This window comes from Marmota flaviventris, chromosome 17 (assembly GCF_047511675.1).
Source record: "Marmota flaviventris isolate mMarFla1 chromosome 17, mMarFla1.hap1, whole genome shotgun sequence".
Lineage (NCBI taxonomy): Eukaryota > Metazoa > Chordata > Mammalia > Rodentia > Sciuridae > Marmota > Marmota flaviventris.
Genome location: NC_092514.1, coordinates 16,638,371 through 16,661,195, shown reverse-complemented (window position 1 = coordinate 16,661,195; position 22,825 = coordinate 16,638,371). Strand labels below are relative to the sequence as shown.

The following is a 22,825-nucleotide window of genomic DNA, read 5'->3' as shown; positions in this document are numbered from 1 at the left end:
ATAATTTAGGTAAATACAACACAAATAGCATAAACAGATTTGGGGACATATACACTGGGCTCAGTATATAGACAACCCAATGCTGGGGAGCAGAAGTGCACGGGTGTCTTGGAGAGGAACCTACTGGCCAAAAGTATTCATCTTGCCGTGGATATCAGACAGTATGCCTTACAACATGGGCTGCATTGGCTATTTTGGAGAATTGGTTATCTGTAAAATGTTAAGTAGATGGTTTATAAGAGAGAACTCCTGTGTGACCAGAGCATCTTCCTGCCATGACTCTCATCAGACTATTTCTCCACTCCATGACCTTCAGGCATTCCTCACTAGGTAAGGCAACCTCTTGCCTTGATTCATGTGACCCCTTTGCAGCCTTATCTCCTTTCCCTGTTGGTGCCTTGATCGTGACTTTTTCACAATCAAACCTTTGTTCAACCTGGTGAACAAAGACAGGGGCCCGTGGCCCCACCCTTATTTGTGCAGGATGTGCCTCCCTCCCTGCTGCCCCCTGCCCCCTCTTATCACTGCAGACATTGACAGAAATGTGCAGAGACCAAGCTTATAAGTAGCACCTCTTCAAAAGGCCTTTCTGGAACAACTCACAACAGGGTATGCTTTCTTGCTTTTAAAATCTTCTGTAGCATTGCGTGTGTATTTCTGTTAAGGTGTTTTTACTATGTCCCAATTTGTCCTGCTTCTTCTTTTTTCCCTAATAATCCTTGGTGTTTTTGAATTGAGCCCAGTTCAGTAAGCAAGCAACTCCAGGGTGAGCGTGAAGCTTTTCTCCCTTATCTTTTCCCCCTTATTTCCTCTTCTTCCAAGCCTGTGTCATTCTGGCTTTTATTCCCAGCAGGCAAGGCACTCCCAGCTTCAGTCATGCTAACTGATTCCAAGAGAGGACAAGGCTCATTTTAGTTCGGAAACAACACAGAGTCTTGAAAATTCTTGCACTTACCTCCCTTGATTTTCTTTTTTTTTTTTTTAAATCAGCTTTATTGAAGCAAAATTGACATACCATAAACCACACCCATTTAAAATGTGCCATCCGATGGCTGTTAATAAATTGGCCGAGTTAGAACCATCACTGAGAATGAGTTTTAAAACATTGGTTACCTCAAAAATCTCTCTCCTTCCCTTTCCAGTCACATACTGTTTCTACCACCAGCTCCAGGCAACCACTGATCTGCTATTTATCCTTCTAGAGCTATTCTGGACTTTTCCTGCCTCTTTTTCATAATTGGAATGTTTTCTAGACCAATGTGCATGCTATTTACCTAAGGAACTTTGTGTCTGATTCAATGACTTGGCTTTGTTACCTTCTCTTTTTCTCCTCATGTTCAAGTTTCTCTTGGTTTTCTTTGTTGTGTGAACCAAGTCCTTGTTCAGCAAGTTGGCCTTTGGCTTATTGAGAAATTTGAGCTTTTTGTCCTCCCTTAGTATATGGAAAACTTGAATAGTATCATGTACAAAACAGATACTGAATATTATTAACGGTATAAAGGAATCTAATTCCTTCTAAGGCATGGAAAATCTTTTCTGTTATATTCAGCAGAAGGAACATAAAACTATTTAATTATTATTTTTGGTAATTAGTAATTTTCAACTTTCGGTAAGGAAAATGCCATTTTTATTAAAATGATTTATGCTTGATAACTTAAAGAGTACAGAACAAAGTGATGTCCTAAAAATAAAAGTATAATATAATCCATTATTTCCACGTCTGGGTACATATCCAAAATAATTGAATGCAGGGACTATGAAAGATATGTGTACACCCACGTTTATAAGAGCATAGTTTGCAATAATCAAAAGGTGGAAGCCATCCAGATGTCCATTCATAGATGGACAGATGCTATGCAGCCTTAAAAAGGAGGAAATTATGACACATGCTACAACATCGACAACCTTGAAGACATTATGCTGAGTACAATAAGCCAGTCACAAGAGGATAAACACTGTATGATCTCACTCTTATGAGGTTACCTAGAGCTGTAAAATCCTTAGATGTAGAAAGTAGACCAGTGATTGTGAGGAGCTAGGAGAAGAGGGAGTAGGGAGTTGTTGTTTAATGGGTACAGAGTTTTGCTTTGCAAGATAAAAATTCTGGAAATGAATATGTAACAGTGTGAATGTACTTTGTGTCACTGAAAGAAACACTTAAAAATGATGAAGATGGTAAAATTCATGTGTGTTTTACCATGAGTTAAAAAAATTAAAGAGAATAATAGGGAAAAAAAGAAAGTATAAAGAAGAAAGTTAAATAAAACTTATCCAAAACATCCCCTCTTAGAAGCAACTGGTGTTAAGCTATGGTAATTATCTTTCCAAACATCTCTGTCAGTAGTGATATCACTATCACAACAAATATTAGTGTCCTTTGGGGTCAGGGGAGGTAGTCCTGGGTCTTGTGGGAATCCAGGTCAGACATGGGTGTCCCCTAGAGGAGGTCAGTAGCAGGGGCAGGATGTGATTACAGAGGCACAGAAACTGGGAACTGTGTGGATGTTAGGCTCGAGCCTGGGGAGGAGCCCCAGGGCCTACTGCAGGGTAACCGTTAACCGGGATGAGAGGCAATGGGGGACCTCCTTGTGCAGTAGAACAGAGGGTGGACGGCTGGGCTGCTGCCACTGAGCTTCTTAAGGGAGTTTGGAAGACCAGTGAATGTGAAGAACACATGCTGTAAGTTCATTGAGAAAAAGTAACGTACTTCTGGCAGAAATAATTGGGGAAGCTTTGCAGTGAGAATGAAGGTCAAGTTATAATAGTAAATGATTAGAGCCGTGAAAATACACTGTGTATTGTTAATGTGACCCCATTTTTTTTTTAAAGAGAGAGAGAGAGAATTTTTTTTAATGTTTATTTTTTTTTAGTTCTTGGTGGACACAACATCTTTGTTTGTACGTGGTGCTGAGGATCAAACCCGGGCCGCACGCATGCCAGGCGAGCGCGCTACCGCTTGAGCCACATCTCCAGCCCCATGTGACCCCATTTTTAACCCCAGAAATATAATTTAGGAAAATATGGGATGCACAAAATACATAGATAGGAATTCAACTCTGTTTTTTGTTCACATATAGTGTGAAGTACTTCAAAACATCGAAGGCCAGTAACATTTTTTTTTTTTTTTAATTTGTACCAGATTCTGAGACAAGGCAGTAGGTTGATAATAATCTTCTCAAGGGGTGGCCTGAACAGAGTCACTTAATGAGTCTGTGACTGAGATAAGTATGGGAGATTTTTCTGGGTATGGTTTTGTTGTTGTTGTTTAATTAACTTTTTGGTGCTCTGAATTGAACCCAGAGCCTTGTACATGGTTTTTCAGTGGTGATTATAGCTGGGAAGAGTGGTGAACTCTTGTAATCCCATAGACTAGAGAGGCTGAGGCAGGAGGATTGCAAGTTTGAGGCCAGCCTAGGCACCATATAGAGACCCTGTTTCAAAATAAAAAACAAAAGGGCCTGGGGATGCAGCTCAGTGGTAAAGTGCCCCTGGGTTTAACCTTTGGTACTGCCAAAAACAAATGAACAAAAAACACATTATCTTTGTAGTGCTGATTATATTGATATTCTTTCCTTTAGACTGTAGGGCTGTCATTCATATTCAAGTTAAGAATACAAACTGAGAATGAAAATATGTTCTTTCTAATTTAAGAGAATTAATAATAATAATAATTTAAGAGAGTTTTCTCCTTAAGGATATTCCACAGTTTATAGTTTCTTATATTGCAAGATACTATTTGTTTTCTCTGACTCCTGAAATATTGGCTTCTCTTTGAAGATTCTGTGCCCAGCTTCTACTGGAGACAAAATGGGGTGGTCCTTTGGAGGCAGTCGGCCTGAATTAAATTCCAGTTCCCCACATTTAATCTGCATGACCTTGGGCAAGATAGCTTAATCTCTCTGGATCTCAGTTCTTTACTTGTAAGAAGAGAAAAAGAGTAGCTACTAGGTCAGATCATACCCGATTCAGCTGGACTTCAACACTGGACAAGTGTACTACTGTTGTAAAACAAAACAAGAGGTGGTGGAGTACTTGCTGAGCCTGCACAAGGCCCTGGTTCCATTTACAGCGCTGCAATAAAGAAAAGAAAACTAGGTGATCAGAAGGTTGTTTAATTTGGGGACTCAGTAATGCCATTGGGGATCCAGGTTCTTTTCATCTTTCTGGTCTATCATCCCAAGTTATGTTGGCCTGGCGTTCTGACTAGTTCTCTGCTATAGTTCTGGCCATCTTGAGTCCAGGGCAAGAACAATGGGTCTTCCAATGGGTCTCCTTAAGAATGGGAGAATTTTTCCCAACCCACCCGCCCGCAAACCTCCCCTCATGTGTTGTTGTTCAGAAGTAGGTCCCACAGCATGCCCAGTCTAGTCACTAGCAAGGAGAATGGAATCACTGTGACTGACTCAGACTGTGAATTAAGAATCACTCCTGACCCTTCTGTCAGGGTCAGAGCCCTGGAATTCTTTGATAAGGAAGAGGTAGGGTTGTCTCATAGATAGGTCATCCACCTGTTTTATAGTGTTAATTACAGCTCCAGGTTATTATTTGATTGTGATTTGTTTAAATTAATGGATTTTATTTTTTAGATTATAGGAAACTGAGTGGAAAGTATAAAAATTTTCCATATACCCCCTCGCCATTACCCTCAGTTTCCCCCAATTATTGGGGAGGGGTAGTAGAAATAAAAAGCAAATGTGGTAGAATGTTTACAATTGGTATATGTAGATGATGGGCATATAATAGTGATCTTTGTATTATAATTGTGACACTTATAGATTAATTTGAAAATGTTCAAAATGAAAAACTGAACAATAAAGACTTTTGTACATTTTATTTTTTTAAGAGAGAGAGAGAGAGAGAGAGAGAGAGAATTTTTAATATTTATTTTTTAGTTTTCGGTGGATACAACATCTTTGTTTGTAGGTGGTGCTGAGGATCGAACCCGGGCCGCACGCATGCCAGGCGAGCGCGCTACCACTTGAGCCACATGCCCAGCCCAACTTTTGTACATTTTAGATGATATTTTATATTTTTTTTATAAATATTCTTTTATGACTCTCATTTTCACATTTTCCCATTAAAGTAGTATTGAATTGGAATTTAGTCATAAGGAGTGAGATAGGGGTTTTGCTTAATTTTAGCTTTAAGTGCCACTTTATATTAAATTCTTTTAAACCTATATTTTAATTTCCATTTTATTGTGATCACATTACTATGTGATTTTTTTTGGCATTTTGAAATTCTAATAAAGTAGGTTTCATTATTCTTTATTCTTTCTTTTCCAAATTTTCTTGGATTTCCCAATGCCTTTATTCTTCCAGGTGAACCTAGTAATAAACACATCAAGTTCATGATTGATTTGAATTATGTTAAAGTTATAGATTAAATCTGGATAGACTTGATGTCTTTGTTTTCTCATTGTATAACAATTTCTGTAGACAGCAAAGGTTCCTTTAACAATTCAAATATTCATGCCAGTTTTTTTTAGTTTGAGAAATTAATGTTTTCACCATACTGTAAGGTAAATAAATATTTTAAAAATTACTTTATGTTAGGTATTAGGGAGGAAAAGAGGAATAAGACAGCATTGCTGCCACTCAGAGAGTTGATAGTCTCCTAAGAAGAATGATTCAAATGGTGTAGTTACATGGGGAAATTCAAGCATTTGCAAAATGGAGAAGTATCAGGAAGGAGAAGGATTTTAATTCTGCCTGGGATGGGCAGGCTAATCAGAGGAGGTGATGCCATAGTTTGCTTGGGCAGCCAGAACCAAATACCATCGTCTGAGTGGCTTAAACAACACCTTATTTCTTAAGGTTCTGGAGGCTAAAGTCTGAGATCACGATGCAGATAGCATGGTCAGGTTATGGTGAAGGCTCTCTCTTTGGCTTTTACAAGGTTACCTTCTCACTGTGTCCTTACATTATCAGAGGGAGAAAGCAAGAAGAAGGGGGAGAGAGAGGGACACACACATACATCATCACACATCATACAGGGGACAGAACCCATTGGTGCTTTATCACTGAGCTACACCCCATAGCCCTTCTTATTTTGAGACAAGGTCTTGCTAAGCTTCTGAGGCTGGCTGTAAACTTGAGATCCTCCTGTCTCAGTTTCCCTAGTAGTAGCTGGGATTACAGGCCTGTGACACCATGCCTAAGGCTAGAGAGATCTTCTTTTAAAGCCACCAATCCTATCAGATTGTCCCACCCTTATGACCTCATTTAAACTTAATTATCTCTTAAAGACCCTATCTCCAAATTCCACCACATTGGAGGTTAGAGCTTCACTGATGAATTGGGAGGCGGAAGTAAGAGAGCACTATCCAATTCATAGAAGATGACTAGGCATTTGCCAGGCAGCCAAATTATGAGATGGTAATCAAAACAGAGAGATAGCAGACATAAATGCATAGAGGCCTAGGACAGTGACAGTAAGGTGTATTTTGGGAACTACAACTGGCTTAATGTTGCTGGAATATAAAGTAGAAGGACATATAGCACTTTTGAAAGATGAGGCTAGAATAGTAGGTATGAAGATGGGGTCCAAGATTTTGAAGGACCTTGTTTATCAGGCTTAAGAACCAGGGACTTTGTCTTAAAGGTAGAGGGGAGTCACAGGGAGCTTTTAAACTGAGGATTGATATAGTCAGAATTGTTATTTTTAAAAAGTTGGGAAGGAGAAGCAATTTGAACACAAGCGAAACTGGAAGCAGCAATTCAGTCACTGGGAAGCTAATTCAGTCACTCTTGTAAGAGATGAAGGCCCACATTAAAGCGAATGCAGCAAGAGATGAGAGAGGCAACATATGAACCATGTTAAGGACATAAGATACACAGGATTATCTAGATATTTTTGATGTGAGAGTTGAAAGAGCCATAGGCGTCCAGGTTGGGCTGGTGTCTTACTTGTCCAGTGTTTATAAAGAGACATGTTAATGACTCAACACATTATAAATTAATAAAATGACTCATCAGTTTCCAAACTCTAGTGGTAAGTATGTAACTATTCTATAAACTGAAGTTATATTGTTGTTAACAATGTTCACAAACTCAGGTTTTACCTATCATTCTGGAAACATCTGGGGAAGTCAGCCATCTTTTCTGGGCTGATTATTCACATTTTTTTAAAGGGAGGGGGTTGACATGATCTCATACACATTTCTGCTCTCCTTTTGTCCTGTGTCACATTTTCCTTAGTCCATTTGCTTTTCTGTGTTTAGAGCTGTGTTAGGTTTGGTAGATTACAGAAAGAAAACTGTGACACTTTTGTCTCCAGTTAATTTTATTTGAGAAACCGATTTATGGTACTTTCACTAAAAAGAAATAATGTCTAACTAAGGACTGATTTATATGTGATGAATTCTACACATTTTTTTCCATCTATTTGTTCATTTCTTCAGAGTTCCTGCTCTCATGAAGCTTATATTCCAGGGGAGGGTAAGCAATTAGTATACTCAGAGTATATAGCAGCCCCCATACTCGGTTTTACTTTTTGCAATTTCAGTTATGATCAACTACAGTCTGAAAATATAGAATATCCCAGAAATATACAATTTGTAAGTTTTAAATTGTGTGCCATTATAAGTATGACATCTCAGGCTGTCCCACTCTGAGAAGTGAATCATCCCTTTGTCCAGTGTATCAAACACTGTATACATTATCCCTTGTCATTACTCATTTAGTAGCCATCTTGGTTATTAGCTCTACTGTCACCATATCACAGTGTTTCTATTCAAGTAATCCTTATTTACTTATTTTTTTTTTAAAGAGAGAGAGAGAGAGAGAGCGAGAGAGAGAGAGAATTTTAATATTTATTTTTTAGTTTTTGGCGGACACAACATCTTTGTTTGTATGTGGTGCTGAGGATCGAACACGGGCTGCACGCATGCCAGGCGAGCCAGCTACTGCTTGAGCCACATCCCCAGCCCCTTATTTACTTATTAATGATCCCGAAGCACAAGACCAGTGATGCTGGCAATATGGATGTGATGTGCAAAAGAGATGCCATAATGTGCTTCCTTTTTTTTTTTTTAAAGAGAGAGAGAGAGAATTTTTAATATTTATTTTTCAGTTTTCGGTGGACACAACATCTTTATTTGTATGTGGTGCTGAGGATCGAACCCGGGCCGCACGCATGCCAGGCAAGCACACTACCACTTGAGCCACATCCCATGTGCTTCCTTTAAATAAAAATATTTTGCAAATTAGTAAGGATAGAAAAAAAATCATACGCTGAGGTTGCTAAGAACTACAGTAAGTTATTGTTGTTAATCTCTTATGGTGCCTGAATTTGTAAGTTAAACTTTGTCATAGGCACATACACACAGGAAAACATACAGTACAGGTACAGTTCAGTACTATCTGTGATATCAGGCATCCACAGGGAGTCTTGGAACATTTTCCCCTTGGATAAGGGAAACCCTACTGTACAAAATGGTGATAAGGGTCACAGAGATCAGAAAAGAAGAGGACAGGAGGGTCGAGGGTCTGTTTTACTTTTTAATGTGGTGTTATAAGAGAAGCTCCTAATAAGAAGAGGCCTTGAGTAGAGACCTAGGAGGTGAGAGTGAATCATATGGTCAATTTAACATAGGTATCTTGATGAGTGTTCCAGGGAGAGGGAATAGCAAGTATAAAGGCCCTTAGGTGGCAGCATGCTCAGCTAATTTGAAGAACAGTAGGGAGACTGGTGCAGCAAAACCAGTGTGAGATGGGGAAGGTGAGTTCATTGAGGAGGAAAGGGGAAAATTATTCTGGGACTTGGAGGCCACTGATTTATACTTTTCCTTTACATGAGACAGAAGCACATCAGAGTATTGTAAATGGAGGCATGATATGATTTGAGCTAGGTTTTAGAAGCATCACTCTCTATTCTAGTATGTGGAGAATAGACTATAGAGAAGCAGGGGATGAAGGGAGACTGGTTAGAAGGCAGTTGCAGTAATCCTGGCAGGAGATGACAGTGGCTTTGACAGTAAGTGGCTTGGCAGTAAGTGGGGGAGGTAAGAAGTACTGAAACATAGTGGCATTTATGATATACACAATCTATACTAACGGGATTTGCTGATGAACTGGTTGTGGCATGTGAGAGGCATTGAAGTCTATGGTCTGAGTCACTGGAAGAATGGAATTTCCTTTTATGGAAATGGAGAAGATATGAGGGGCATAGATCTATGGGAGAAAACCAAGAGTTCAGTTTTGTTCTGGTTAAATTGGAGATGCTTATTTAGATGTCTAAGTGGAATCATCAAGAAGTGTCATTGAGAAAGTAGTTGGATAAATAAAGTCTGAACTTCAGAAGAGGGGACCAGCCTGGAGATATTTAGATGGTATTTAAAAGCCACAAGTAGGGCCAGCCATGGTGGCATATGCCTGTAATCCCAGCAACTTGGGAGGCTGAGGCAGGAGGACCACAAGGTCAAGGCCAGTCTCAGCAACTTAGTGAGACCCTCAGCAATTTAGCAAGGCCCTGTGTCAAAATTTAAAAAGTGGGGGTGGGGGTGGGGCACAGTGGTTAAGTACCCCTGGGTTCAATCCCCCTATTAAAACAACAACAACAAAAGCCACAAATTGGGAAATAAAAGACCAAGAGAGTTGAGAAGTCAGGCGGCTGAGCTGTAAGGCACTCCAGAGTCTAGAGGTCAAGTCCAACAAAGGGGATTGAGAAGAGGCCACCAGGGAGGTGGACCAAAAACTAGGAGAGTATAGCATCCTGAAAACCAAGTGAATACAGTTTTGAAATGCTGGGAGTGATTAGCAATGTCCTAATATGTTGATAGTCAGGAAAAATGACTGAAAATGGACTGTAATGTTCAATGATGCAGAAGACAGGACTAGCATTCCATTAATGATTTTTTTAACTTCTAAATATTGTCACTGCAGATTTAGTTAGTTCTAAGTGTTTTCACTGTAAAATGAGAGCTGCTCAAGGTAATTTGCATAAATTAATCATTTCCAACAGTGGCAGTATAGTATATAAATAGAAATATTTATGATCCGCATGCATTTTTATTACTAGTGATAGTATTCTTCTTGACTAGTGGGCATGTTCTTTGCGAGCGTTATTTTTTCTTCACCTCCCCAAGAGTTGTTTGTTCATCGATTCATTCATTCACTCATCCGGAAAAATCTTTATTAAGCGTCTTCTCTGTGCCAACTCTAGGTTTTTCTGGTTCTGATAGATCTAATTTCACATGCGCGGTACTTGGCCTTTTCTGTGGCTCTTGGCGTTAGCCTCTCCGCAGTGGGGTTTTTCCAGCCTACCTTGTCCAACTGCAGTTCTCGCTGTGGGCGGATGGAGGCCAGAAGTCGGTCAACCGGTGCGTCAGTCCCAAGACCGGGAGGGGACCCTTTGGACACCGGGGAAGCGATATGCAGACGAATGGGCGGGGATATGTAGATGAGATGGGCGGGCCGCGCCAAGCGAGCCGCGTGGAGTCGTGGAGGGCCAGCCCTTTCTTTCGGGCGGGATGCAGATGAGGGGGGCGGGTCGCGTGGAACGAAGGAGGGCGGGCGGTATGTAGATGAGGGGGCGGGCCCGCCCGCGGGCACGAGGAGCGGCTCAGCCGGCGGCCGCCGGGAACTGGAAGGCGCCCGGCCCTTTCTTTGACTGGAGCGGACCCGCGGACGCAGCTGCCTCTCCAGCCAGAGCCAGCGCGCTCTGCGGCACGGTGGACACCCTGTCCGAAGCCGGCCAGCCGGCAGCTTCCCGAGTCAGCAGAGCATGGGCAACCACTCTGGGCGGCCAGAGGATCCCGAACCAGGTCGGTGCGGTTTGGCTGGGGGTCGCGCCGCGCCCCCTCCCCTGCCGAGCGCCCTTCCCCCACCCGCCTCCCGGGCGGGCGGGCGGGCGGCTGTGGCGCTACCCGCTGCGCGGAGTGGGGGCGAGTGTGGAAAGGTGAAGTTCCCGCGATGTGATTCTTGCCTTTGGAATGCGCTGATGGGGTTGTGAAATTACCTGTGCTGGTTCCGCGACCAGGAAATGCCACTCGCTATAAACACGTACCTGAAAGCCCCGGGGTCAGCCCGGACTCCCGAGAGTGGAGCGGGAAGGAGCTCCCAGGCCCGGCCCGAGAAGTGGGGTCGGGGAAGGGTCTTCGTGAAGGCGTCACCGTGTGACCTCTCTGGCCCTTCGGGTCTCCTATGCGGTGTAGGCAGTTCTTGCAGACTTTCTGGGCCATGGGCGACGAGAAGTGTGACTTGGCAGTGGTTTTCTGGCTCATTGTCCGTTTTTTTTTTTTTTTTTTTTTTTTGCAGTGCATCATTTGCATATCACACACTTTTCTGGAGTCCCGCGGAAGGTGGCGACCCCGTCAGCTGATTTTGTTACTCATACTCAGACCAAGGGCTTGATTGTGACTTGTTTCTTCCCCCAACATAATCTGTCCTTATTCTGGGATGCCAGAACTTGTCCAGTTTATCAAATTTTTATTTCCTTGGAAATGAAGGGAGTGAGCTTTTGTAGAGACAGCTGGGCTCTAGATTTCATCTTCTGGTCCTTCATCCTGGACTCCCGCACAGATTTTGATGCTAATAACCACGGGTTGCGTTTAAAAAAACGAAACAGAACGTTTCTGTACTGACACATGAAGTCAAGTGGATTTTATTTTAGTCTCAAAAATGGCATCCTAGGTGATTGGAAAGAGATAGTTGATCTAATGTTGGAGTCCATTGGTGGCATGTGACCAGTCATAACTATTAAATCTTTTTTAAAGGAGTAATCTTTAATTTTTAATTTGAGCCAGGAAATTGAGGCTCTGAAGTGAACTGATTTGTCCAAATGATTTATCCCTTGAATTGGGAGCAGTGCTATGATTAAAAACTTGGTTGTCTCAGCCTCAGTCATTTATGCCTCAGTCCTTGAACTGCTTGTTTTGACCATATTCCTGGGGCTGGGCAAAGGTGGGTGCCTCCCTGGTTCTGTGGCATGTTGAACTGGTACAATAGCCAGGACTGAAAACTTCAATAACTACACAGAAACACTGTCAAGAAAAATCTTAGAGGTGGGGTTACTGCATAGGTTATATAGAAGTCTTTAGTTACACAATACTTGTCCAAACTTTTCTGTGCAGAATAACCAATATATACAAAAATAAGAACAGTATATTGATTTTTCTGTGTAAAGAAGCCTGGGTAAACCCTGTTGATAACTTATTAGGTAAAGGATTTGTAACATTTTCAAAACACCTCTCACTAGTGCCCAAGAAATGTGAAAAAACCCTGTTTATTATTATTTCCTGTGAGATAAAATTGTAAAAAGACTGTCATTCTTGTTAATGCTTTTGAGTTTTTTGGATCTTTGTGTTTCAATTTCCAAGTGACCTTACATTTTAAAGCATTCTGATGAATAAGAAATCCAAGATATTTTTATGCTAATGACACTTTTGTGTTTGTAGTTTTCAGGGTTTATATAATTTCAGAATAGGAACTGAGTCTGATTCGTTGAAGTTAAAGACACTTGATTGGGAAATCTTGGTAAGGACTTTCAGTGTTGGACATTTGACTGAAAGGATGAGTGTAATCTTAACTAGTCTCTTCTTATTGCTATGATGAAATGTATCAGTGAGATTCTGGAAAGTAGAGTTTTGTTAAAGATAAATGTATTTCCACTCTGCTTTACCATGGGGGCTGGAACAGTATTAGATGCCTCCCACTGGCAGTTATTGGTGCATTGGATTAGAATCTGACCTTGGAGGGCAGTCAGTCACAATTTTGGGATTTTGTGGATCTGCAGGACCTCAAATGTTTGGGTGAGGAGGATCTTTTTAAAGGGATGGCACACAACTCTAGTCCCAGCTACTTGGGAAGCTGAAGCAGGAGTTGGAAAACAGTCTGGGTGACATAGTGAGACCCCCATCTCAAAATAAATAAATAAAGAATAAATGGGGGTAAAATTCTCCTTTCAGACTCCTTCAGCAGGATTCAGAGGGCTGGAGGGCACCATCTCTTCCAGGTCTTCTCTTCCTTGCCTACTTTGGGGTGTATCCAGGCAGGAGGCAGGTTTTTAACTGCTATTTATTTTCTAGCCCTTGGATTTGCTGTGGTGGCAAACAAAGTTCATCTTTGGTGTTATCTGCGATGTTCTGAATTGGGTCATTGTAACGCATTGTGGTACTGCAGGATGGGTAAGAAAAATTGATCAAGTGACTTGAAAGGATGTGTGTCTAAGGGCAGCTAGAAACAGAACAGCATGCTGAAGACCACATCTCTTATTTCCTAGAAGGTCCCAGTTAACAACTCTTGTTTCCAACCAGGTTTTCAGTTCTTATATTGTCAGAGAGGGCTGTTGAACATGGTTGTGCAGTCTGCACACTACTCAAAGACATCTGGGTAAAGGGGTGAGTGGGCCCAGCTGCGATTGTATAAACCCAGAGGAAGGGGTCTGTTTTGCAGTTTTTACTGTTTGTATTCAAGCAAAGGTGCCCAGTATGCTAAAGATCTCTTAGAAAATGAGCTTAGAAGCCTTTTCCTCGTCCTGATACTAGTTGACAGTCTGCTTACTTCTTGTTGTAAATTTATATGTATGCATTTAAAAGATAAATATGTATGACATATAAAAGTAATGCTTCCTCAGGTTGCACTCTGTATTACAGGTAATGATAACTGTAGTTACAGATGAATCCCCTAAATAGCCAGTTCAGACAGTAAAAGTTTATTTATCCCTCCTGTGGCAGTCTGCTGTGAGTTGGTGCCTTTAGAGGAATTATTGATGGTTATTAGATGTTCATCTTCATCTTCATCATATGGCTCCTAGATTGCCATCCATCTGCCTGAATTCAGGAGAGTGAGAATGCTTAGAGGATCCTGCAGGAGGCTTTAAGGGTCGGACCTGGAAGTGGTGCATGCCAGTTCCACCCACATTCCACAGGCCAAGCTCAGTCACACAGCCCCACCAGGATGCCAAGTGACTGGAAAGTGTCTGCAGTGTGTCAAGCAGAGGATAGCATGGATGGTGGTGAACACTAGCAGTCTCTTTTGATGATCATTCTCAACCACATTTGTGTCAATATTTCATTTTTAAGAATTTTAATCTGAAAAGGTGAAAGGCTTATATAAGTGAACATGCAAATACACATCACCTGGATCTATAATTAATATTTTGCTATATTCATTCATCTTTTTGTCCCTCTATCCATCCATAGTCCAACTTATTTTCTGGTGCATTTCAAAGCTGCGGTGATTATCCCTATAATTCTACATAAAATAATATACTATGTTTTTATGAATTCTTGATTTATTAGCTTCCAAGGCTCTCCACTAACCCTCACTACAAAAGTTGAGAAGTTTCCTCTTGTGCCCCATTTCTGCAAGTCACACATAAACTTTCTAAATTCATTGTTAGTATTCCAAGGCTAGTGGTGGAATACACGTGGTGGAGGGTTGGTCAAAGGGCTTGAGCGGGAGTTACTGGCTTCTGTTGTCATTAGTTTTCAATTTCATGGATTTTATATATTCACTAAGAGTTCAGTATAGTATGCATTTTTCTCAAGTATATTTTGTTCTGTAGAAGAATTTCATGAAGTGTTCTGAGAGACATACTTTGGAAAATGCACCTTTTTTATTAAAATGAAGATATCTACTTAAAAAAATCAGTGATAACACATATTTTAAAAAGATAAGATCAAGTATATCTGTTGCCGTAGTAAATCCGAGTGGGTTAAACTGTTCATTAATAAAAAGAGTCTTCTTCCCACAGATTAAGACAAAACCCAAATCATATGCTTTTTCAGATAGTACTTGATTTTAAAACTTAAGTCAATTAAAGTGAATAATAAAAAACAGTTATTTAAGCTTTCGAGTTCAACATTGTGATATCCTATTTATAAATCCAATAAAATTTAGTGATCACTTTTAAGGGGATCTTTGATTAATATTGAGTTCAATATATAAACTTTACTAACAAATTTTAAGCATTTTGAATTGTGTCTATTAATATGTTTAGGTTCCTGTTAAAGTCTGAATGAGAATTTTGGTTTTTTAAGTCATAAATTTAATAATTGTTATAGAAAGCATAGTGATTCTTCAGTCTATACATATTTCAAAACACTTATACATTCTCTTTTTTACATGTGTGAATCTATAAATGCACACTTTCAAATTAAAATCACAAATTAATACTCAATTACACATTATAGTAGAATCAAAAAGTTGACCTGTAACTGTTTAATAGATACAATTCTCTTAAACATAAAAAATATAATTCTAAAACGCAACTTAGTATTACTATTTGTTTGATTGTTTTAAAATATTTCTCTGCTTGTTCTAAGTCCTTCCATGGTTAAAAGATGTTTACATGACTTTTTTTAGTTATTTAATTATTTGTGGTATTGGGGATTGAACTGGGTGTGAACTAAGCTATATCATCAGCCCTTTTTTATTTTTTACTGTGAGACAGGATCTCAGTTGAGTTGCAGACTGGCATTGAACTTGCAATCAGTCTCCCAAGTTGCTAAGATTACCTACTAGCACTACTATGCCTGGCTAGTAAATGTTTTATTCCAAATAATATAGGGATCTCTTTCCATATAATTTTTGGGATTTCCATCTTAGTTTGCTGAGATTTTTAAAACAGACATCTCTGACAGGGCCAAGGATTGATTCCTTAAGCTTCAGATGTAAACTTTAGCCCCTTTTGTTTTGGTTGAACGTATTCTTAAACATTTGATTTGAGCATATACAGGGACAATCTGCACATGATAAATTTCCTCAACCTTCTCCTGACCTACATTGCCCTCACGCTTTATTGACAGTTTGACTAGGTATAGATTCCTAAGTTCAGAATCTCTCTACAGCATGGATTTCAAAAATTAAACAAGGAAGTGCTATAATGCCAATGTACTTTGGAGTCAAGTTATATTTTACTTAATTCTTATCACCCCTGATAGGAGCCTGAACAACTCCCCCCCAAAGCCCCATGGTCATATGGGCATACCACTTGATTAGAGTTTGCACTTTTTTTTGCATTTAAAATACGTAAATATTTTTGTACCTAACTACAAAGACCTTTGACTTGATAGAATGCTGCCTGTTTTTCTTATACTTTCTGTATCTTAAGGCAGTATCTTTTTTGATAGTAAGACAAACGTGATTTAACTGTGGATGTCTCTCTAGGCTCTGTTTAACTTACAGGGTCACTCCACTGAAACAATAGAAACAATCAGTTGAAGACACAAACACACACCCTGAGTATCTCAAATGAGACAGGACATTTTATGTTAGTAAAATTATAATCCAAGAAGAAAAGTAGAAGTTACAAAATCTGATACACTAAATAGCAAAACATTGGCAGTAATGAAAACCTATTAGAAACTGATGGGAACACTCACAAGTAGAATGGGAGAATTTAACCATGTGTCATACACAAACCATTTTTTCAGAATGTTCATGGAATGGTTAAGACATTTACCTATTCATTAAGACCAAAAAGAAACCTCATTATACTCATTTTTTTGTCAATAATTTTTAGTTGTCAATGGACCTTTATTTTATTTATTTATATAAGTGGTGCTGAGAATCTAATTCAGTGCCTCACACATTGTTAGGAAAGTGCTCTGCCACTGAGCCACAACCCCAGCCCTCATTATACTCTTTTTAAGGGAAATTTTACTGGTTACCCTGTGATCATAATCAATAAACTGTAAATAATAAAAACTGAAAATTTAAAAGCTATTTAAAATTTTTTATTCAATGGGAGCTAAAAACTATATAAATAATTTAGAAAAATAACATGAATACCAATAGTCACAAATAAAATAAAGAAAATAAATAAAGAAAATTCATTCTTCAGAAAGCTTTTATCATCAAGAAAGAATAAAAATAAATGAAGTACATGGAGCTGGGGTTGTGGCTCAGCGGTAGAGTACTTGCCTACCACGTGCGAGGCACTGGGTTCGATCCTCAGCACCACATAAAATAAATAAATAAATAAATAAAAATGAAGTACACAAAAAGCATTAGAAAATAAAAAACAGACCAGGTATGGTAGTACCATTCCTGAGTTCCACCTATTTGGGAGAGGCTGAGTTAGGAGGATGCTTGAACATAAGATGGAGGCCAACTTGGGCCATATAACAAGACCCCATCTCAAAAAACCCCACAAAAGACAAGAAATCTGGGAAACAGGAAAGTTGTTATTTTTTAACAACTCCTGCATGGGAGTTCGGTGGAGGTGAGGATATAGTCACAGAATGAACAAAATGTATAAAACCTGGGGGAGAAATAAGAAAGGTACAAGCCCTCTATGATAAACCATAAATTCACAGAAGCATATATATATTTAGTTATAGATAGACAATACCCTTATTTTATTTGTTTATTTTTATGTGGTGCTGGGGATCAAACCCAGTGCCTCACACACACTAGACAAGTGCTCTACAGGCCACAACCTTGACCCCTAGGAAAGTTTTTTTTTTTTTTTGGCGGGGAGGTACCAGGGATTGAACTCAGGGGCACTCAACCACTGAGCCACATTCCCAGCCCTATTTTGTATTTTATTTAGAGACAGGGTCTCACTGAGTTTCTTAGGGCCTTGCCATTGCTGAGGCTGGGTTTGAACTCATGATCCTCCTGCCTCAGCCTCCTGAGCCACTGGTATTAAAGGTGTGTGCCATGGTGCCCGGCTAACAGGAAAGTTTTTAAGAAGCACAGAAATTAATCCAGTAAATTATAACTTTGTCAATTTCACTTTTTCTCTTTCCTTAGCACATGGATGGCATTTAGTTAATATTTGTTGAATAAATATGAAAGAACATTAAAATAAGCACTAGAATTGAAAAATGTACAAGTAGATTGTTAAAGAATGGAGTAGATAAAGCTACAGAGGCTACAATAGTACATTCTTACAAATGTAAAGTATGAGCTTTAACTAAAATATAAGCCAAATTTAACCAAACCGTATATTTTATAAAATATTACACCATCAGCTAAAAACTGGCTTGTTGCAAGAGTGTAATAATGTTATTAAATAAATAGGATTTGCAAAATAAGTAAATTTAAAATTTTTTTTACCTTTATTTTATTTATTTATTTTTATGTGGTGCTAAGGATCAAACCCAGTACCTCATGCATGTGGAGCAAGTGCTCTACCACTGAGCTACAACCCCAGCACAAAATAAGCAAATTTAATGAGAAAAATTGTTTTACTATATGTCAATAAAACATTTAATAAAATTTAACATCTACCTCATAAACATTTAATTCATATTGGAATGGCATGGATCCTTTCTTAAGATAATAACTAAAATGGTCTTAAAGCAGCTTAACAGAAAACTAAAAATATTCCCATAAAGATCTGGAACAAGACAGTGGTACCCTGGTAGAGCTGTACAATATCGTTTTCAGATATACTATCCAAAGTAGTTAAGCTCTTTTGAAAATGCTTATTAAAAATGAGATAATATTAGTATTATTTATAAGTACTGTAATTCTTTTATTAGAACAGCCATGGATAAAATTGAGAAAAAATAGCCATGGAGTTCACTGAAAAACTTAGAACTAAGGAGAATTCAGTAAGGTAACCCATCTTGTAAATGAATATGCATATTCAAATATGAAAAGTATGTATGTATGTATGTATGTGAATGTATATATAACAGTGGTTTTCTTTTATGTTAGTAGTAATCAGAAATCAACAATGAATTATTTATTAAAAAGTTACATTCAAGGGTAGGGATATAAGTCAGTAGTAGAGTACATGCTTAGCACTCCTGAGGCCCTGGGTTCAATTCCCTGCATGGGAGTCGGGGGTAGAGGTAAGGATATAAAGGTCACAATCACAGAATGAACAAAATGTATAAAACCTGGGGGAGAAATAGGAAACATACAAGCCCTCTATGATAAACCATAAATTCACAGAAGCATAGAAACTAGAGAGATGAGATAGATATCATCTTTTATATGAAGGAGTTATCCTTCATATATTACAGTTTTTAAAATTAGAAATAGAGACTGAAAGTATAGATCACTAGTTGAGTACATGTTTTAGCATGCACAAGGCCCTGGGTTCCTCCCCAGCAACAACAACAAAAAAAATCATAAATACTTGCTGAATTTTGTAAAATGCCTTGTAGACATCTATCTCAATCTTAGGATTTTTCTTTTTAGATATAATGGTTTGGTTTGATGGATTTGAAAGAAGATGTTTACCTTATAATGATTTTTTAAATCAGATTTTTCTAAATTCTCTCTTTGGAATTTTTTTTTTACATGAAAGGTTAATTAACAAAATGTTTTTGTTGGTATCTTGTTGCCTCATATAAAAGATATGAGAGTGTGTTAGAGGTTAGCTCTAAATTTCCTGCTAACTTTAACATTCTATGATTTTATGTTTTTAGACATTTAAACATCCAAACTCAAGAAAGTATTTGAGTGTCTTGCCTCATTAGATCTAGTCTGTTGAATTGTTTTACTTTATTAAAAAAAAATTTATATGGTTCCAATCAGATCATAACCGCCCATGTAATACCATAGAAGCAGCATGAAAACTGAACATTTTGAAGGGCGTCCATCTTTAGGAGGATTTTGTTATCACATGACAAAACGCTTCTCTCAGGACAGTCCTCCAACCCACCCCAGCCTCTTTTCTCCTTCATCCTGTTTGTCCACCACCTTCCCATTCCCTTTGGTGAGGGACCTCTCTGGCATCTACCTTCCCTTGGATGTTGAATTCTTGTTTGTCTTTGTCATCTCTCTAGCCCCTAACTCTGAAGAGCCCTTAACATAAAGTAGGGTTCTGATGAACTGATGTCAGCTGTTTCTCATATTTCCAGGAAACATTTGAATTCTTAGGAGAGAGTAGGTTTATTATTTCTAAATTAATATGGACAAGTATTTAAGACTGGGATTTAATAAAAAAATCTTTTAATGTTATGAACTTCAGACAAGCTTGTGCAGAGAAGAGTTTTTCTTCATTCCACACCACTACAAAGATAACTCATGATTCTAGGCCAAGGGGACTGACTCTTTCTGGTCAGCACAGGGAACATGCCTACCGTCTCATTTCATTCCTGTCAGAGGACCTGTGTTTACCTGGTCTTTCATAACTCATATCTGTTCACTGTCCTCTCATATTTTTTATGTGAGGCAACAAGGTAACAACAAAAATGTTGTTAATTAACTTTTCATGTCAAAAAAAATTCCAAAGAGAGAATTTAGAAAAATCTGATTTAAAATTCATTATAAGGTAAACATGTTCTTTATTTCTTTATTTATTAGCTTTTCGTGGACACAATATCTTTATTTTATTTTTATGTGGTGCTGAGGATCAAACCCAGTGCCTCCTCACGCATGCCAGGCGAGCGCGCTACTACTTGAGCCATATCCCCAGCCTAAACATGTTCTTTCAAATCCATCAGACCATTATCCTTTCTCAAAATCCATCAAACCACTATCCTTTCTCAGCTCATCTTTTTTTTTTAACCCTTGCCCTATTCAGAAAAATCTGTCTTTTCTCCTTGATCTTTCTCTTATTTCTAACTACTTGTCCCAAATTAAACTTTGTTGTGGACAAGTGTTACCGTTAGGACTTCTGATAAACCTAGAAAAGTAAAGTCATAAATTTTGACCTGAAACTATACCCAATAAAAACTGGTGCCCAAAACATCCAAAGCTCTTGAAAATCCCCATTGTGTAGTATGCCAAAGAATTTATCTCCTTTTTCTAATGGGCTCTGCTTTTCTCTCTAGAACCAGCAACCAAATGGGGGGGGTGGCGGGAGGCCACTCTTAGAAGGTCAGATTATCAGCTGTCTAACCTCCTGATCTATAAAATAAACAAGGAGCCTATTCATAGTGATCATGAAACTATTATGATAATTATCTGTTCATGGTTATATTCTCTTCTGTTCCTTCAATCCGAAAACATTACTGTGTGCCAGTTACATGGAATTATGTGCTTACTCAGCTAGATCCAAAATGTGGTAAAATGATCTCTTTTACAGGTAGACAAAGTTTTGTGAGAAGTCATATGTGTGTCTCTCTGTGTACTTACTTTTATGTTTTTCTGTATGTGTGTATGTCCCTCACAACTTCCCTGATACCCTAAGTTTCTCTGACATTCTATTCTTGTGTTTTATGTTTTGGTTGAGATTTTTAATCAGTAATTGTAGAAGAATAAGAAAGAGCAGTAACTGTAATTGGAGCAATGATTAAATTTTAGATATAAACTATACATTAAAATGACCTTGGACTGGGGTTGTGGCTCAGTGGTAGAGCTCTTGCCTAGCATGTGTGAGGCACTGGGTTCAAGCCTCAGCACCACATAAAAAATAAATAAAATAAAGGCATTGTGTTAATCTACAACTTCAAAAAAAAATTTAAATGATCTTTTTGGGGCTGGGTCTGTAGCTCAGTGGTAGGGCACCTGCCTCACATATGTGAGTCACTGGGTTTGATCCTCAGCCCCACATAAAAATAAATAAAGATATTGTGTCCATCTACAACTGAAAAAATATATTTTTTAAAAGGACCTTTTTTGTATAATAAATTTGGTATTCAGAACCTTATGCCAACCATTCCAGATATAAACTAAAATAGTGCATTTACTCTTTTCTCATCACTTGGATCATCACTATCAATGTTAATTCTGTTACCAGCCTGATTCTGGGGGTGCACTGGGGACCTCTTGTTGCTGGGGTCAGTCTACACACTGTGGTCATATGCTTGTCAGCATTTTATTTTGTTTGTTTATTTTTTAGTTGTTGATGAACCTGTATTTTATTTATATGTAGTTCTGAGAATTGAACCCAGTGCCTCACACATGCTAGGCAAGTGCTTTACCTCTGAGCCACAACCCCAGCCCTGCTCGTCAACATTTTTAAACTATTTCTTCTCTGCTGCCTCTGATCTGTTCCTGCATGCCTGGAAACTAGAACTAAACCTGTCAGAACTGTGGATAGACTAGTTACTATTTCCTGTTAATAAAAAGATGCGAAGGTTAAGATACAGACATTTTTAGCTTCCCTGGAGATCTCTTTCTGTTCCTGGGTTGGCATAATCTCAGGTAGCTGAATGGTCTGTTAGATTTATTGCAGGTTGGGTGCTATTCCTCTGCCATCGGCCTCCCCTCTGTCCCTAGAAGCACAACCTGCTCCTTACCCTGGGGTTCTTGCGCCTTTTCTCATGTTGCTTTACAGCTATATCTGTGGACCCCTCCATAGGTTGGCCATTAGCCTCAAGTTGCCCAGGAGAGTCCCATTGAACGCTTACTAGTTTTATTCTCAAAAGTGTTCCAGTTTGGGTGGAGAGCATGGGAGGAATGGAGGATCTTTAGATAGGGCAAAGGAGAGGTGCAGAAGGGAGGGGGGAGGTAAGAAAATGTCTTTCATGGGGGTAAGAAAGACAGTGGAATGAGATGGAACATTATTGCGCTAAGTACATGTATGAAGACACGAATGGTGTGAACCCTACTTTGTGTACAACCAGAGAAATGAAAAATTGTGCTCTATATGTGTACTATGAATTGAATTGCATTCTGCTGTCATGTATAACAAATGAGAATAAATAAATAAATTAAAAGAAAAAAAGTGTTCCAACTTGGAAGAAAAATTACACCATCCTACTTCTCATTCTTTCAGTTTCAACTCTCATGTCATCTCCCAAGTAAATCTCCCCTTCTTTCCCAGGGGTGAGTTTTTTTGCTTGCTGTGGCTGCGGAGTAGCCCCTGGGGCTTGATGGACCCACCCAGAGATTGTGAGGAGGGAAATTCAGACTTCTTTTCCTGTGAGGACTCATGCATGCCTAGAAGGGAGAAGCTAGAGGCAACTAGCTGCTGGGAGGCTGGGGAAGGATGAAAGGAGAATGGTTAAAGTGAGGAGAAAAGAAGGAAG

At 39.0% G+C, this 22,825-nt stretch overlaps 1 protein-coding gene across 6 annotated transcripts in view; it reads left to right on the top strand.

Annotated features, from left to right (window-relative positions):
• The window catches only part of Specc1 (sperm antigen with calponin homology and coiled-coil domains 1), a 269,979-nt gene that overhangs the window by 99,575 nt on the left and 147,579 nt on the right, over nucleotides 1-22,825 (top strand). The window contains exon 1 of one of the 6 annotated variants that reach the window (XM_071603069.1): nucleotides 10,581-10,765. The exons of the other annotated variants lie outside the window; for them this stretch is intronic. Coding sequence (XP_071459170.1) covers nucleotides 10,726-10,765 — 40 coding nt within the window. The 5' untranslated portion in view covers nucleotides 10,581-10,725. Of the gene's footprint in view, nucleotides 1-10,580; nucleotides 10,766-22,825 lie in introns of those variants that run through there. 6 annotated transcript variants of the gene reach the window in all.